This window comes from Schistocerca gregaria, chromosome 7, assembly GCF_023897955.1.
Source record: "Schistocerca gregaria isolate iqSchGreg1 chromosome 7, iqSchGreg1.2, whole genome shotgun sequence".
Taxonomy (NCBI): Eukaryota; Metazoa; Arthropoda; class Insecta; order Orthoptera; family Acrididae; genus Schistocerca; species Schistocerca gregaria.
Window position 1 is genome coordinate 360,667,480 of NC_064926.1, and position 19,350 is coordinate 360,686,829.

General features: G+C 42.1%; 1 protein-coding gene across 4 annotated transcripts in view; it reads right to left on the reverse strand.

Annotated features, from left to right (window-relative positions):
- The window catches only part of LOC126281756 (RWD domain-containing protein 2A-like), a 133,758-nt gene extending 127,395 nt beyond the window's left edge, over window positions 1–6,363 (reverse strand). For 3 of the 4 annotated variants that reach the window (XR_007551303.1, XM_049980954.1, XM_049980952.1), the window contains exons 1-2: window positions 5,790–6,301; window positions 5,281–5,703 (exon numbers count right to left, since the gene is read on the reverse strand). Coding sequence is in view for 3 of the 4 variants with exons in the window: in XM_049980954.1 (XP_049836911.1) it covers window positions 5,281–5,703; window positions 5,790–6,056 (690 nt within the window). In the remaining variant the exon portion in view is untranslated. Of the gene's footprint in view, window positions 1–5,280; window positions 5,704–5,789 lie in introns of all 4 variants that reach the window. The other variant, XM_049980951.1, reaches the window with a different exon arrangement.
- Window positions 6,364–19,350: the final 12,987 nt, after the last annotated feature.

A 19,350-nucleotide genomic window follows, 5' to 3' on the forward strand; every position in this document is an offset into this window, starting at 1 on the left:
AAAAGTTATTTTTTATGACACGAGAATGGAAGTTCACAGTTCAGGTCTACTTGCAGGAGGAATTAAGATGGACAATCAGTGTTATCAAATGTTTAAATGTCCAGATGTACTGCAGGCAAATCCTGCTTCCCTGAATTCTACCATGATCTAGCATGAGAGACTTTGGCACACTAATTTCAGTGGTCTCAACAGTATGGGTGATCTGAACTTAATATCTGGCTTCAACACGAAGAAAGCTGAAAAATCTTCATTGTGAACCATGTCAGTATGGCAAGATGAAAAGAAAATCTTTTAATTCAAATTTGGAATCAAGATTGAAAGTTCCTGGTGAATTTATTCATGGAGATTTGAATGGATGGATAAGAAAATCGTCTCTTGGAGGTGCACAGTTGTACATAGTTTTCAAGGATGATTGCGCATCATACAGATTTGTGTATTTTCTTAAATGTAAGCATGATACTTCCCATGTGTTTTTGGAATTTCAGAGACTGCCTGAAAGACAAACTGGAAACAAAGTCAAAGTTCTGAGAAGTGACAATGGAACTGAATTCATAAATAAGCAATTTAAAGATTATTTCAAGCAAAATGGTATGATAAGTGAGCAAACATGCCCTATACACCACAGCAGAATGGCTGAGTTGAATGAGAAAACATGTCCAATCCTGAGTGTGCATGCACTATGTTATGAAGTGCTGACTTGCCTCACGAATTGTGGGCAGAGGCAGTAAACTGTGCAGCATATATATATCTTACATGGCCGACCATGTAAAGCAAACAACAATGTTGTGCCATATTCTTTAGGACACATGAGAAAGTTTGGATCAGCAGCATACGTATACATTCCTGATAAATTTAGACCAAAACGGGATAGTAAATCAAAAAAACCAATCATCATTGGCTATGAAGGGTCCAGTACTAATTATTACCTCTACAATCCTGAGTCAAAGAATATTACAATCTCCTGCAATGTCTCTTTTAATGAAGAACAAACCCATAGCTTAAACAAGAAAAAAGAAGTACTGAATTTTACCTGGGAGACCATGCTACAGAAGATGTTCAAGAGGAATCTGAATAATATGATCCTGGTGAACAAATGAAAGAAAATCAAAGGATGAATCTGAGAGATCGGGCTAATCTGCAAGCTCCTGCTCACTTTCGGGACCAAGATATAGCTTGTTCAGCCATTATCTTTGAACCTCAAACTTTTGATGAAGCAATGGCATCGAAAAAGTCATCAAATTGGAAACAAGCAATGGAAGAGGAAATGACATTCTTGAAGAAGAACAAAACTTGGGATCTAGTACCATTACCTCACAACTACAAGGAAGTTGGATGTAAGTGGGTCTATCGTGTGAAGCAGAATTCTGAGGGAAAAAACTGGCCGCTTTAAAGCTAAATTATGTGCAAAAGGTTATTCACAATAATAAGGCATTTATTATGAAAGAGACATTGTCTCCTATGGTCCAATATGATTCAATAGGAGTTTTATTAGTCATAGCAGCTCCACAAGATATGGAAATTAGGCATTCGATGTTAAGACTGCATTCTCGAATGAGGATTTGAAAGAAGTAGTTTCCATGGAGCAAACAAAAAGTTTTGTTGTAGAAGGCCCAAATAATGATTGCAAACTAAGGAAGAGTGTACATGGACTCAAACAATCATCACATTGTTGGAATCAAAAATGTTTGACTTTATGCAAATGAATGCAGACAAATATGTTTTCCATGCTGTAACAGATGGCACTGATGCTTACCTGGTACTTTATGTGGGTGATGGCTTGTTTATTTGTAAGCCTCCAAAAATACTGAAAAATGTTTTGACAGCACTGGGATCAATGTTTGAAATTACTGTGGACAATGGAAGATACTTCTGTGGATTGGAAATTGAACTCAGCCCTTCTACAAAAGAAATCTATAAAGGCATAGAGATACATCAATTATTTACTTCAGAGGTTCAACATGGATGATTCAAAACCGAACTCCACTTCTTTTGATGTCAGAACCATGTTGCATAGTGGTAAAGGAGATGGAAAGCAAACCTTATCGGCAGGCCGTCAGCACCTTAAAGTTTGCAGCAACTGTCTCACGGTCAGACATTATGTTCGCTGTGAGTAGGTCTTTACATAATCCGGATCTCGATCATTGGCATGCTGTTAAAAGGATTGCGAAGTATCTACACGGGACCAGGGACCTGACCATAAGGTACGAAGATGACTCTACTGGAATGGAGGTCTACTCAGATGCCGACTTTGCTTGTGACTGTGACACTCGTCGGTCAATAACAGGCTAAGTGAGCTTGTTAGCAGGTGGGCCTTTGACATCGTGTTCACGTCGGCAGAAATGTGTAAGCAGATCAACAACAGAGGCCAAATACATAGCAGCTTCAGATGCTGCTACTTAAGAAGTTTGGTTGTGCGGTTTTCTCAGTGAACTTGATTTTCAGTTAGACAAACCAACACTCCATGTTGACAATCAAAGTGTCATTTGCCTGATTAAAAACACAGAACATCACAAACACACCAAGTGCAGTGGCATTAAATACCATTATATATGTAAAAATGTTGAAAATAATGAGATTGATGTCTATTACGTTTATTCTGATAAATAGTTGGCAGGCTTACTCACAAAACCTCTAATTACAGACTAATTCATATCAAATAGAAAAGCTCTGTCAATGATCTCAAAACAAACTCAATAAAACAAGAGTGGGTGTGTCGACAGCAGTGAGCTGCTTGTACTGAGGGTTTTTTCTTTTTTGGCTTCATTTTCAGTTTTAAGGTGGGAGTGTGCCAGAATAGTTATGTTCATTCTGTGTGTAGCTGTGTTCCATGACATTCTAAAATTATATCTTTGTTTTGTTTTGTTGTTACGGTGTAACTTTTAGTTGCAATAAAGAATGGAGCAATAAGTTATTTTTACTCCAATATACTGTATTTCGCTCAGTGATTTTCTGCCAAACATAATTAAAGACATCAAATTTCAAGATATGTGGACTTCCAGGCCCATTACCTAAATCCACGTGACTTCTGGTTGTGTGGATATTTGAAAGACTGTGTCTCTTAGGGATGTGCTCAGGCTCTTCCTGATTTGAAGGACAACATGGCATTATTATTATTATTATTATTTAGGACAACATGGCATTCTAACTGCACTGGATACGCTGAAAGCAACTGTCAAGCATGCCATGTTAAGGAACTGGATGTTGCTGAGTCAGGAGACCATATTGAACAAATGTTGACACTTGTGACTGTATCCTAATAAATGTACTGAAACTACCATTAAGTGTTTGATTGTTCCTCCCCTTTTCCTGCACCTATAGCACATTCTAATTGCTTACAGAGCCATATTTTCACCCAGTGGCAGAAAGTGAAGCTACTATGCTTTTCAGCATACTCTTTGAGTGCAACAATAAATGAACATACCTACGATGTTTCAGCATCCTACAATGTATACAGGCTGCACTGCAGCATACTGAGCACTGTCCATTTAATTATAATAATCTAATATGTGACTGAATACAGAATAGGACTTTGGTAATTTACTCGAGACATCAAGCCTGTGGCAGTTTTTGCTATTGAGAGAATTAAGTACAATCTTAATTTTTGTGGTAGAGCATGAAGTAAAATTTAATGCAAGATGCGGATAGGGCATATTTGACAAAATTTGAAAATTTCCTTTATTTGCATGAACTTGTAGCTGAGTTCAACTCTTTGCACTATGTAAAACTGTCAAACATAAACCCATTGAGACATGATTTCATTGTTGTTGATCATCATAAAAGATGCAGAATGGACATAGCCTATCTAGCATAGCTGTTCCCTTTCTGCAAAGTAGAAAAAGTTGCCGTGGTTCACTTGAATCCATGTACATCATTTTTTTCCTCCTACTTGCTGTTACTATTGTGTAAAGTGTAATATTAAATTTATTAAAATGTTATCCAATGGAGAATAACTGGTGTGTGGTAAGAGAAAGAATAATAAACAGATGAACTGAAGAAATGTTATTAAAAATAACAGGGAAAGATTATATAACCTGGAAGGGAAAGGAATAGTAAAATAGGCACCACACAGGATTCATTTTCTGCTTAGTATGGCTGACAACAATACATAATTAACTGCAACATACTATTTCTCTGTATGAGAGCACTCGTTTCAGTCAATTTAAGGGACTTCGGGGCTATTAAACGGCTCTCCAGGAAGAGTTATATAATATATGCAGTGGAAGGACACTGTGAGTTTATGAAAAAGACAGTGTCTGGAAATCTCTACATCATAGTGAGGAATTCAGGCAATGATCTAGCATTCAAGAAATGGTAGCTCAGGTGCTACAAAAAGATGTGCATCAGATAATACAGCAGGATAAGGTATTCGTAAGGAAAATAAAATTGCAAGTGTCAAGGCTTTCGTGGTCACTTGTTGACAAATTGCCTGTAGGCTTCTTTCTTGGGTTCTTTGGCTGACTTCTGTTTGATGATTCTTCTGATGTTTCACCAACTGAGTGGAAGGTATTATCAAAGCTGTTGTTCTTGAGTACACTGGTGGGTTACCCAAGGACGCATTTTCTCTGAACTGCTACAATATCCCTCCGAGTCTACCTCATGAGAAATCATTTGTAACTGGTAGTGTTCCACTACTGAAAAAACGGCGAAGGACCTGAAAAAACTTGGACAACTTATTCCTGCATAATACAGTGAGTTTAATGAGACACTTTTCAAATGTCCACTACAGTCACAGAAGAAGAGGACTGTGAACGAGGAGAAAAACTGTCCACAATTACCATATTCATAAGTTTTTTTCTGAAGATTCTTATTAGTTTTGATCACTTCCTAATTATATCATTTGAATTAATATTATAAATTCTTTTTCTGACAGTTTATTTCATCACACACACTATAATATGCAAAATGGTTATAGGTACAATACAAGTAATACACAATAATTGCCTGCTACATCACATGTCGGAGTAGTTTTCATTCAATTATTGTGACAAAGCGTGATTGCAAAGCTGCAAAAAAGTTTCACATACGAACTTAGTGTATCAAACTATGCACGACTCTCTTTGTGCCCACTAAAAATTTTTGCTTTAATGAGATATGTCTTTTCTGCATCTTTTAGTTCAAAGGTTTTAAATGTTTTGCTAGTGGCTTTCATTAGACGGTAGAAGTGAAGAACAATAGGCTACACATAATACACTAGTCAGCACTTGAGAACTGTGGGTAAAGGAAAACTTTAAATTGTTTCACACATGACATGAACTAGAATGTCTACCTTTTACAAATTACCTTTTGCCACCATTCACCACAATCCATAGAGGAACCTTCAGCGCAAATAATTCCAGGTTTTCCAGGAAGGCAAAATCCTGTGATGTTAAATTCATGAGCAAGATCCAATACTTCTCTCCTTTTTATTTTACTGTAAATGTGATGAGAATATATCCAGTACCGGGTAAACAAATCTTCATCTTCGCATATTTTCACTTGTGGTTCTGGTTTAATTGCAACGTAATAATGAGTAGCATTTTCTTGAAGCCAAGAAATTGCGGAGCAGATACAGATTTCACCTCGATCAAGATCAGCAATAAATTTGCTAAGGTCAATATTCAAACTGTGTTGCTGGTTTCTGCTGAGTTTGTCACTTCTCACAAAAATATCTGGCTCAGTAGCTGGATAATCGTGTGGGAGGTTCACACAGACTTCGAACTTGGCCTTAAAGAAAGAAACGTAACAATAAATAATATGGTTACATCCTTCTAGCTGGCTAAGAACTAACGTTTTTAAAAGCGGGTACGTACCATATCTATAAATAAATTTATACTAAAATCTAAACGAGGTGGAATGATAGAACACCTTCCGTCCACAAACTCATTTATATCGGCTATAACACTTGGGTCATCCACACAAAATTCTCCTGGATTTGAAAACATGGACTGTAACATTTCAAACTCCGATAGTTGTATGCGAAGCATTTCCTCGAGGTTTCCATTGTCTACTATCTGAGTTATCTGTTCTTCCAATTCTTTAAAGTCCAAGAACTCGCTGTCATCGTAATCACAAGACATAGTTATACCGAATAAATTTCGCAAGGCGCAACTTGTAAACAAATCTGAGGTTAACGATAGGGCCACGTGGAGAGCATATATCCATTTACGGTCTCTTAAAAACCTGGGAAGTTCTAAACAAATAGAATGCGATAGCTTAATCCCAGTAACTGACAACACAATGTATACACTGCCACTACATTTATCAGCCGCGCGACAACATACGCCTGTCGCACTTCAACCCACGCACAACTCCTCCCAAAGCGAATAACAATATTTACACCTGCTCTGAAAGATATTCACAGGATGCAGTTGACGCCCACTCTTTCCGATAGCAAAGCAGTTAGTTTGTGGATCATGATTCGACCAGTTACCCTGCAATTCTGGGAGAGGTAATGTACTCAAGCACAGACATGTATATCTTCCAAAATACTAGCCTACAAGGTTTTTATCCAATGAACGTTTCATTTATTTATTTATCAATTCATGAGAGCTTTCCCCCTCTGACAGATATTGTTCAGCATGATTCATCCCGACACTACCAATCATGAAATGTTCAGTTCTAATTCCACTGTTTCCCTAACAGTAATGGACGTGATGTTTCCACAATCCCATTGACGGAATAACAATAATAATTATGCATTGAGATACGTAGTAAACAGCATGCGGTTACCAGACTCACTGTTGAAAGGCATAATTAGTGGGACCATGGTGATAACACATACAAATGATAACCGATTTTGGATATTATTCTCGATGCACGTTGCTTGTCTTACTGGCAACGTAAGGCCTTAACGAAATGTGATGGACCTGAACGAGGCAAGAATAATAGTTGATACTACTCTATGGGACCATTAGAGCAGGGTACAAATGAAACAGGTTTCGCGTTTAGTAGATGAAGCTCTGAGAATATATTCATGCCCATCATGTGGAAAAGATTTCTTTCAAAGCTGACCAGTCTTCCATTTTTACGATTGTAGTACATAAGTGCAAATGTTTTCTAGAGGACCTGTTGCAATTCCTGTTGATGATTAAGATGCCAGATACTGTACCACCTGGACTACATTTACCAAATAAAAAACATATGCCTCTAACCAGGATCGAACCATCAACCTCCTGTATGCTAACCCAAACGTCTATCCACCACACCAACTGTATAGAATGACTAATATCTGCTGACAGTTGAAGTTACCATACCTGTGGTTACAGTATTTCCAGCTTGTCACACTTTAACGCCCTTTTTCTGCGAAATGTACTCGCTGGATGAAATTTTGTGAGAGAATTTTTTTTTTCGTTGCTGGCATTTGAGAAGCTGCGCTGCAAAGCCTGAGTGTGTGAATTTCGCTTCACCCAATATAAAAACTTTTCTGGCTCCAGCAGAGTAAATCCAATCTCATTGCGCCATAATTTACATGTGTGAAAAAAGGCATAGTATACAAGGAGTTGCTGTTTTGCACTAAGATGTTTTTTTCGTTTCCAGTTTAGTTACAGCACACAGAATAGTTTGCTGCATACATCAGCCCCCTTTATCTCTTCTCTCTGTGTGTGTATGTATGTGTGTGTGTGTGTGTGTGTGTGTGTGTGTGTGTGTGTGTTTGTGTGTGTGTGTGTGTGTGGTCCAGTTCAGACTGGTGTCAAAGTGGATACCCAGTAATTTCATAGAGTCTTTGCCAAGGCATTTATTACCTTTAGAGAGAATACTATACTCCCAGTTTTGGTATTGTTTAATGTTAATTCATTTGCCTTAAGCTTGTAAGATGCCTTCTCCATCATAGGTTAATTCATTCCCTCTGTAGCATATGTGTCACTATGGGAAGTGGTAAAAGTGATATTATTTGCGTATATCACTATTTAGAATGGTAGCAGGCTAGGCAGAACATTAAAATAGACCGTGAACAAAAACGGGCCAAGCACAATCCCAGAGGTACTCTTCTTATTAAATTATATTGGACATGACTTAAGAAGTGTTGTTATCAAAATATTAAGTTAGATGCTTGGCCATTATCGCCTCAAAGATTTAAAATATTATTGGAACTATAGGTATGGATCTATAATTTTGTGGAGATCCATTTTATGCAAAAGTATAATTGAAATTAGCTCGAAACTGTTAGTAAAGGCACTTTCCTGAAACATCCATTATATAAGGTAAGACAGGAAATGACATACTATTTCTGTTATTTTGTTTTACAGTAAAATGGAAAGGTCGTAACAGCCTTCAGTTTGTGAGTTAATGTATTTTGTTACTTCATCTACTATACCGTTAGGGAAAATATATTTCCATTCAAAATCATTATTACTGTGGTGGCTGACTTCAAATTCTGCTCCCAGTGAGATTGTTAAGGCTGTTACACTGTTATTATTGGCTACTGTCTCATCATTATATACAGTATATTTCCCTGAATAGACAATGCATTTCACTAATTGTGGAAAGAAATATCATAGACTTGTAACTTGTATTAACCATTTGAATGTGCTGTTACAATATTCTTATGAAGAAACTTGAATGAAATGAAATTGAAGACACAATTAGAAAATGATAATATATAACACAAAACACAGAAGTCAGACAGTTTCATTTATCCATTCACATGTAAATCCATTCCTGAAGGACAGACATCAGTGATGCAGAACGAGTTAATTATAGATTAATAAACTGGTGTAGCAGCTGTAGACCACTTTTGTCAAGTAAACCAGCAACAAATTGCGAGTTGTGATAATTTAGTGAAACTGATAATTACAAGAAATGCTTGTAAAATACTATATGAGAACTGCAGCTGGTTTCAGAAAAGATACTGATGCCCCTCTTACACTACTGAGCAGTTGTTTTTCAATAACACTTCAAATGAAGTATTTAAATAGTTTTTCACAGGGCAACATCAACTGTTTACAGTATACCAGAGTCAACGCCATTTAATTTAGTGATCAAAATCAAGCCGAATTTAAATCCCTATGACCAAGTTATAGGAATAACTTATAAAGCATGCTTTTAAGCTGTTTCTTAATAGCTGAGGATATTCAGTTTCTTGACCCATGTTTATGAATAACTTGGATACCTTTTTTTGCCAGGATATAAAATTCCATTCAGAACCCTTGATAAGAAAGCATAGACTATATGAATATCAGTGTTTGTTCCTGATTTGTGGGTTGTCAACTTTATACTTTTTTTCCTTATTAACTATGTTATAGAACAAATCCTATTTTGGCCTTATGTCCAGTCCCCACAAGAACACAATATGGCACGGTATCGAGTGAAAGTATTCTAACAATCCTGTATGTGAGTCGACAGAATGAGAGAGATTTTTAAGCATAAAAAGCAGACAGAACTGAGCTTTGTGGTACTATTGTACCTCAGTTTATTATCGTTCTGGATTCATAGGAATTTCGTAAATAGATCCTTTCTCTGTCGGTGAGTACTGATCCCTGCTTATGGAATCTGCAGTAATTTTTATTTCTTTGTTGGGATCAATGTATTTAGAACTGATCAGCTTAATACTGATTGACTCGATGCCAAAGGATTACACTTGACTGAAAACTCTTTATTCAGCGAGAGTAGAAGGCTAGCTGAACTGTAACCCAGAGCGACATTGCAGAATATAAAAAAAAGGAACATAAAAAGACAGGAATAAACATTGCACATGGAGAAGGCACAAGCACACGCAAAAAACAAAAAATCCGTCGCCCCTATCGACCGCCGTGGAATTCTTTTAACAACCGCAGTTCACTTACTACACCTGAAAACACAGCGCCTCTGGCACCTGGCGTGGAACTACCTTGAAAGCCACGATTAACCTGTTACACTACATGACTCTCCACACACACACACACACACACACACACACACACACACACTACACAAACACTTCACTTTCCTGTACTAACACATAACTGCTGTCATTTCAGACGTTATGTCAGCCCTCTCAGCGGAAGTTGAGCGTCGGTATCTAGGAAATAGGCAGGGAAGTGGACTTGCGTCTGGAGCAGGTCATCCACGTCGCTCGATGTTCTGTGGGCGGCTGCGGCGGTGGTGGCGCTTGCGGCTGGGCGTTTAGTTCAAGAAGGTTCTGAGGTCTCCACTGGGTAGTGGACGGTGATGCCTCTTGAAAAATATACACAGGTTTGACTCAGTTCAGACAAACGACTGTTGGCTTGCTATTCACCAATATGTCCGTTGCCTGCATTCTTCTTTGCAGAAGAATGGGTCAGTGTATGGAGGTAGTAACGGTGGTTTTACGTCGTGGGTGTGGAGCATGACTTGCTAGCAGTGATCCGAGTTCTGATACACACAACAAAGAGGCGTGCCATGATGTGAAATCTTTGGAGGATGGATCTGTGAAACGTGGTCCCACAGTCGATGTAAGAAATGTGGCTGATCTTGCGAGGAAGTTTGCAGTGTATCAGCGTCGACGATTCGCCAGACAGGTTTATAAGTTGTTCGTAGTCCAAGTAGAATTGTTGGAATACCCAAAGTCCATGTGTTTTCGTGGCACATGAGCGCCGCCTTCAAAGAACAGTGCCAGTGTTTGACCATGCCATTGCTAGCGTGATAAAGACTGGTGGTGGTGGAATACCTAAAGTCCATGTATTTTCGTGGCACATGAGCGCCGCCTTCAAAGAACGATGCCAGTGTTTGACCATGCCATTGCTAGCATGATAAAGACTGGTGGTGGTGGAATACCCAAAGTCCATGTGTTTTCGTGGCACATGAGCGCCGCCTTCAAAGAACGATGCCAGTGTTTGACTATGTCATTGCTAGCGAGATGGTGGTCTTATTGTGGGCATACCTACAAAACACAGCGAGCTGCGGCAACAAGTCCAACTCAAACTCGTCGTTAGTGATATGCTGCAGGCACCCAAACTTCGCTGACACAAAGATAGAGGCTGACGTTTCGGGGGTAAAGTTAGCGGTTGGCACAGCCTTTGGCCAGTGGCTAAAACACTCGATGATTTTGAAATTGTAGCGTTGACTTTCCGACGGAGGAAGCAGTCCCACAACATCTAGGTGTCCAAGGGCGAGACATACAGTTATATCTGGAAAGTCATCTTTCCAGGCATGTACATGGCGAGACATCTTACATCTTTGGCACTGAAAACATGTCCTTGGTCATTCTCGACCTTTTCAATGTCCGACCACACAAGACGTTTGGAGACGAGTCGAAAAGTGGGACGTACTCCTGGATGACACAAGTTATGGATGCTGTCGAAAGCTTGTCTTCTGAACGCTGGTGGAAAAAAACGGGGGAGGTCGCAGTAGAGCTTGATATCTTCTCCTGGATCGTCGGCGAGCTGCAGTTGTAATGCTGATGCATCTACGTCAACAAACGTTCAGAGTTCCTTGTCTTCTTTTTGTGCTCGGGCCAGTGCAGAAAAGTTAGCAGCACTCGGCACACTGCTGACGCTTGGAAGACAGTCAGCCACAACCTTATCGATTCCCGAAATGTGCCTGATGTCAGTAGTGAACTGAGCGACAAACTCCTGACGGTTGAATTGGAGAGGAGAGCAGGTGGAACTGTTCCTCTTGAACGCAAAAGTCAATGCTTTATGGCCCATGAATATCGTAACCATTCACACTTCGACTTGAGGATCGAAGTAATTCACAGCTTCATATAATTCCAGGAGCTAGCGATCATAGGCGTTCCACTTTCTCTGACATGGTGAGAGTTTTCGCGAAAAGTATGCCATTGGTTGCCATGAACCGGCTGACCACTGCTGTAGCACCACGTCGATAGCCGTCTGGCTTACTTCTACCACTATTGCAATAGTTGCGTCGAGCTTAGGATGAGCTAGAAGCTCGGTTGCAGCCGTGCTGTGTGCCATGGCCTTGAATGCAGAACACATAGTTTCAGCCCAATGCACTGGGGAGTTTCCTTTCGTCTTAGGACCAGTCAGCGCTGCAATCAATGCTTCCTGAAATTCCGTTGTGTTAAAAAATTTAGCTTATCAGGGAACCGAGGCAATTTCTTGATTGTGGTTGGCCTAGGTAACTGTAGAATTGCGTCTACCTTCTTTGCCAGAGGTAGGGAGTCCGCAGCAGAGATTCTATGTTCCAAGAAGGTCACTGCATGTTGTTCAAAAACGGACTTGGTGACGTTCAGCACGACTCCATAATTCTACAAACTATTAAACATCTCCAGTAGACGTTGGAGGTGTTGTTCCTCAGCCTCTGAGAACATGAGCACATCATTCAGGTATTAAAAACAGAATGGAAGGCCTTGAAGAAAAGATCAATGGATCTTTGTCACGTGTGCACTGCGTTTCATCATTTGAAGGTAATATTTAACCTCTCAAAAAGACTGAACGGTATTATAATTGTGGTCGTCTGAATGTCCTTTTTAGCCACAGGTATCTTGAGTACAGGCTTCAGCGCAGTCTAAGAAGCTGAATATGGTCGCACCATGTGACAAACAGTTGTATTCTCTTAGCAATAGCACAGGATGTTGGTCCAACACTGTCCTTGCATTTAGTGCATGATAGTCTCTGCAAGGGCGCCAGGCCCCCACCTTTTTTTAGGTACCAGATATAAGGCAGAGGACCACAGACTGTTTGACAGTCTAATAATGCCCTCTCGCAGCATGGTATCGAATCCAGTATTTGCGATTGCAAGGCAGTCCAGTGCTAAAAGTCTAGGTCAGCACGACACTAGTGGTCCATCTGTCGTCTTGACGTGATGCACTGTACTATGTGGAATCTGTTTAGTTGCACTGGATGGCTTAGTGAGATTCGTAAACTGCTTTAAAAAGCGAAGCATATTCGCCCTCAGATGCCTGCACGAACTTTGCGCTGTGGAGGGTTGGCTTCAAATGGTTCAAATGGCTCTGAACACTATGGGACTTAACATCAGAGGTCATCAGTCCCCTAGAACTTAGAACTACTTAAACCTAACTAACCTAAGGTTACAAATGCCCCAGGCAGGATTCGAACCTGCGACCATAGGCAGTTCCGCGGTTCCGGACTGCAGCGCCTAGAGCCGCATGGCCACCGCGGCCGGCGTGGAGGGTTGCACTGTGAAGAAAACCGGTGACACTTAAACCAACAACGCTGACCAAACAATTGAGCGTTTGGCACGTCTGGCAAGAGGAGATCTGCACTGGTGATCGTTTCCGTGACGTCTGCAACAGTGAACTTCCATGTGAACTGACGATGTAGATATAAGTTCAGAGCCATTCGCTGGGTTCCATTGGTTGCAACAGTCGACTTATTGGCAGCTGCTAGATGGAAAGCAGTTGGTGGCCTACAGCAAAGCAACGAAGACTGTGTGACATGATGCAGAGGTCCGAACCAGTGTCTACGAGAAATTTCAGGCCAGAGCCTCTATCGCTGATGAACAGGCGCCTGGATGTGTGACGGGCAGTCGGTTACGCCTGTGCGTCTACAATCGACCGCCACCGACATTTTGGTGGAAGCATTCTCGATAAATATGTAGTGTTACCAACACACAGGCTGATCACCTTGCGAAGACGTAGCATTGCTCAAAGACCGCCTTCTCCAACGTCTGTGGTAACGCCCTCTGCCTCTGTTGTTTCCGGCGCCGGCTTGCGACGACAAGGCGCTCACTTGCGGCCTACCAAGTCTTCTTTCGCTGGGAGAGAGTCGTAAACAGGGCACGCGACTATAGCTGACGCTGTCGTCTTGTTGCTGCTAATGTGCCGCGACCACGTTAATATGGCCAGGTGTGATAGCTTTCTGTACACAGTCTGCCAACGCTATCGTGGTGACCAATGATATATTAGAATTATATACTAATACCTTCAGCTGCTGACGGGCGTTGATAGATATCAAAGGGGACAGGTGAAAATGTGTGCCCTGTCCGGGACTCGAACCCAGGATCCTCTGCTTACATGACAGACGCTTTATCCATCTGAGCCACTGAGGGCACAGAGGATAGTGCGACTGCAGAGACTATCTCGCGCACACCTTCCGCGAGACCCACATTCTCACCTTATATGTCCACACACTACATTCGTAGTGTCCCTGCCCAACACACTCGTTACTCGTGGAAGACATTATTACCAAGTCCCGTAGGAGTTCGGGTAATATGTGTGCATCCGCACAGAAGAAAAATGTCGTGGTCGGTATTGTCAGAACTACACTCCTGGAAATGGAAAAAAGAACACATTGACACCGGTGTGTCAGACCCACCATACTTGCTCCGGACACTGCGAGAGGGCTGTACAAGCAATGATCACACGCACGGCACAGCGGACACACCAAGAACCGCGGTGTTGGCCGTCGAATGGCGCTAGCTGCGCAGCATTTGTGCAACGCCGCCGTCAATGTCAGCCAGTTTGCCGTGGCATACGGAGCTCCATCGCAGTCTTTAACACTGGTAGCATGCCGCGACAGCGTGGACGTGAACCGTATGTGCAGTTGACGGACTTTGAGCGAGGGCGTATAGTGGGCATGCGGGAGGCCGGGTGGACGTACCGCCGAATTGCTCAACACGTGGGGCGTGAGGTCTCCACAGTACATCGATGTTGTCGCCAGTGGTCGGCGGAAGGTGCACGTGCCCGTCGACCTGGGACCGGACCGCAGCGACGCACGGATGCACGCCAAGACCGTAGGATCCTACGCAGTGCCGTAAGGGACCGCACCGCCACTTCCCAGCAAATTAGGGACACTGTTGCTCCTGGGGTATCGGCGAGGACCATTCGCAACCGTCTCCATGAAGCTGGGCTACGGTCCCGCACACCGTTAGGCCGTCTTCCGCTCACGCCCCAACATCGTGCAGCCAGCCACCAGTGGTGTCGCGACAGGCGTGAATGGAGGGACGAATGGAGACGTGTCGTCTTCAGCGATGAGAGTCGCTTCTGCCTTGGTGCCAATGATGGTCGTATGCGTGTTTGGCGCTGTGCAGGTGAGCGCCACAATCAGGACTGCATACGACCGAGGCACACAGGGCCAACACCCGGCATCATGGTGTGGGGAGCGATCTCCTACACTGGCCGTACACCTCTGGTGATCGTCGAGGGGACACTGAATAGTGCACGGTACATCCAAACCGTCATCGAACCCATCGTTCTACCATTCCTAGACGGGCAAGGGAACTTGCTGTTCCAACAGGACAATGCACGTCCGCATGTATCCCGTGCCACCCAACGTACTCTAGAAGGTGTAAGCCAACTACCCTGGCCAGCAAGATCTCCGGATCTGTCCCCCATTGAGCATGTTTGGGACTGGATGAAGCGTCGTCTCACGCGGTCTGCACGTCCAGCACGAACGCTGGTCCAACTGAGGCGCCAGGTGGAAATGGCATGGCAAGCCGTTCCACAGGACTACATCCAGCATCTCTACGATCGTCTCCATGGGAGAATAGCAGCCTGCATTGCTGCGAATGGTGGATATACACTGTACTAGTGCCGACATTGTGCATGCTCTGTTGCCTGTGTGTATGTGCCTGTGGGTCTGTCAGTGTGATCATGTGATGTATCTGACCCCAGGAATGTGTCAATAAAGTTTCCCCTTCCTGGGACAATGAATTCACGGTGTTCTTATTTCAATTTCCAGGAGTGTATATCCGTATAAGTATAGTGACATATTAATTTGTGATGCCACTATTGCCTTAATCTGCGGTGGTAATCTATTACTCCACAGTTTACACAATTAGTTGTGTGGCACCGTGACGGTGTCCACTTTATTGCACAGATGCCTCAGGTTTTGTGACGGCTTATGATCACCGGTGTCTTCTTGCGTAAGAACTTGGTGAATTCGATCTTCCTGCGAAACAGTGACACTCTGTCTCCGTCTTGGATTTCTCGTCGGAATCGCCGCCGGGAGTGCAGTGACGACGTCTTGCACCCTTGCCGCGAAATGGTGTTGCCACTGGAATACAACGAGTGTGAACCTCGTGGTATCGACCGAAATTCCAGCACTACAAAAACTTACTTACACCTAAGCAAACCGTAAGACGACGTTATCGGATCAAAACGGCGGCAAACGGACTGCTAGTCTCGATACGGTGCGTTCTTCAGATATCCTCTGAGATCACTAGAAAAAAATGGCTGTTGTTGTTGTAGTCTTCAGTCCCGAGACTGGTTTGATGCAGCTCTCCATGCTACTCTATCCTGTGCAAGCTTCTTCATCTCAAAGTACCCACTGCAATCTACATCCTTCTGAATCTGCGTAGTGTATTCATCTCTTGGTCTCCCTCTACGATTTTCACCCTCCACGCTGCCCTTTAATACTAAACTGGTGATCCCTTGATGCCTCAGAACATGTCCTACCAACCGCTCCCTTCTTCTGGTCAAGTTGTGCCACAAGCTCTTCTTCTCCCCAATCCTATTCAATACTTCCTCATTAGTTACGTGATCTACCCATCTAATTTTCAGCATTCTTCTGTAGCACCACATTTCGAAAGCTTCTATTCTCTTCTTGTCTAAACTATTTATCGTCCATGTTTCACTTCCATACATGGCTACACTCCATACAAATACTTTCAGAAAAGACTTCCTGACACTTAAATCTATACTCGATGTTAACAAATTTCTCTTCTTCAGAAACGCTTTCCTTACCATTGCCAGTCTACATTTTATATCCCCTCTACTTCGACCATCATCAGTTATTTTGCTCCCCAAATAGCAAAACTCCTTTACTACTTTAAGTGTCTCATTTCCTAATCTAATTCCCTCGGCATCACCCGACTTAATTCGACTACATTCCATTATCCTCGTTTTGCTTTTGTTGATGTTCATCTTATATCCTCCTTTCAAGACACTGTCCATTCCATTCAACTGCTCTTCCAAGTCCCTTGCTGTCTCTGACAGAATTACAATGTCATCGGCGAACCTCAAAGTTTTTATTTCTTCTCCATGGATTTTAATACCTATTCCGTTTTTTTTTTTGTTTCCTTTACTGCTTGCTCAATATACAGATTGAATAACATCAGGGAGAGGCTACAACCCTGTCTCACTCCCTTCCCAACAGCTGCTTACCTTTCATGTCCCTCGACTCTTATAACTGCCATCTGGTTTCTGTATAAATTGTAAATAGCCTTTCGCTCCCTATATTTTACCCCTGCCACCTTTAGAATTTGAAAGAGAGTATTCCAGTCAACATTGTCAAAAGCTTTCTCTAAGTCTACAAATGCTAGAAACGTAGGTTTGCCTTTCCTTAATCTCTCTTCTAAGATAAGTCGTAAGGTCAGTATTGCCTCACGTGTTCCAATATTTCTACGGAATCCAAACTGATTTTTCCCGAGGTCGGCTTCTATTAGTTTTTCCATTCGTCTGTAGAGAATTCGTGTTAGTATTTTGCAGCTATGGCTTATTAAACTGATAGTATGGTAATTTTCACATCTGTAAACACCTGCTTTCTTTGGGATTGGAATGATTATATTCTTCTTGAATTCTGAGGGTATTTCGCCTGTTTCATACATCTTGCTCACCAGATGGTAGAGTTTTGTCAGGAGGGGCTCTCCCAAGGCCGTCAGTAGTTCCAATGGAATGTTCATACAAGTGGTTCTCTTTTCTCGAAAGGTCTCTTTAATTTTCCTGTAGGCAGTATCTATCTTACCCCTAGTGAGATGTGCCTCTACATCCCTACATTTGTTCTCTAGCCATCCCTGCGTAGCCATTTTGCACTTCCTGTCGATCTCATTTTTGAGACGTTTGTATTCCTTTTTGCCTGCTTCATTTATTGCATTTTTATATTTTCTCCTTTCATCAATTAAATTCAATATTTCTTCTGTTACCCAAGGATTTCTACTAGCCCTCGTCTTTTTACCTACTTGATCCTCTGCTGCCTTCACTACTTCATCCCTCAAAGCTACCCATTCTTCTTCTACTGTATTTCTTTCCCCTTTTTCTGTCAATTGTTCCCTTATGCTCTCCCTGAAACTCTGTACAACCTCTGGTTCTCTCAGTTTATCCAGGTTCCATCTCCTTAAATTCCCACCTTTTTGCAGTTTCTTCAGTTTTAATCTACAGTTCATAACCAATAGATTGTGGTCAGAGTCCACATCTGCCCCTGGAAATGTCTTACAATTTAAAACCTGGTTCCTAAATCTCTGTCTTACCATTATATAATCTATCTGACACCTTTTAGTATCTCCAGGGTTCTTCCATGTATACAAACTTCTTTCATGATTCTTAAACCAAGTGTTAGCTATGACTATGTTGTGCTCTGTGCAAAATTCTACCAGGCGGCTTCCTCTTTCAATTCTTAGCCCCAATCCATATTCACCTACTACGTTTCCTTCTCTCGCTTTTCCGACACTCGAATTCCAGTCACCCATAACTATTAAATTTTCATCTCCCTTCACTACCTGAATAATTTCTTTTATCTCACCATACATTTCTTCAATTTCTTCGTCATCTGCAGAGCTAGTTGGCATATAAACTTGTACTACTGTAGTAGGTGTGGGCTTCGTATCTATCTTGGCCACAATAATGCGTTCACTATGCTGTTTGTAGTAGATTACCCGCATTCCTATTTTCCTATTCATTATTAAACCTACTCCTGCATTACCCCTATTTGATTTTTTGTTTATAACCCTGTAGTCACCTGACCAGAAGTCTTGTTCCTCCTGCCACCGAACTTTACTAATTCCCATTATATCTAACTTTAACCTATCCATTTCCCTTTTTAAATTTTCTAACCTACCTGCCCGATTAAGGGATCTGACATTCCACGCTCCGATCCGTAGAACGCCAGTTTTCTTTCTCCTGATAACGACATCCTCTTGAGTAGTCCCCGCCCGGAGATCCGAATGGGGGACTATTTTACCTCTGGAATATTTTACCCAAGAGGACGCCTTCATCATTTAATCATACAGTAGAGGTGCATGCCCTCGGGAAAAATTACGGCCGTAGTTTCCCCTTGCTTTCAGCCGTTCGCAGTACCAGCAGAGCAAGGCCGTTTTGGTTATTGTTACAAGGCCAGATCAGTCAATCACCCAGACTGTTGCCCTTGCAACTACTGAAGAGGCTGCTGCCCCTCTTCAGGAACCACACGTTTGTCTGGCCTCTCAACAGATACCCCTCCGTTGTGGTTGTACCTACGGTACGGCTATCTGTATCGCTGAGGCACGCAAGCCTCCCCATAACGGCAAGGTCCATGGTTCATGGGGGGGGGGGGGGGGGGATGGCTATCATTCATTATCTTGAGCTCGGAGATCACATGGGGGTCACTGCTTGTCAGAATCAATGTAACTGAAACCGATCGATTTAATAGCATTAATTAATCCGACGCCAAAGGATTTCAGTTCACAGGAGATTTTAGTCAACGAGAGCTATAATTCGTTCATTATAAGAATAAACCTGATGTAAACATTACACTGTACTCTTCCGCGTTTTCTGGAACCTTATTGGATTTACATTTTACG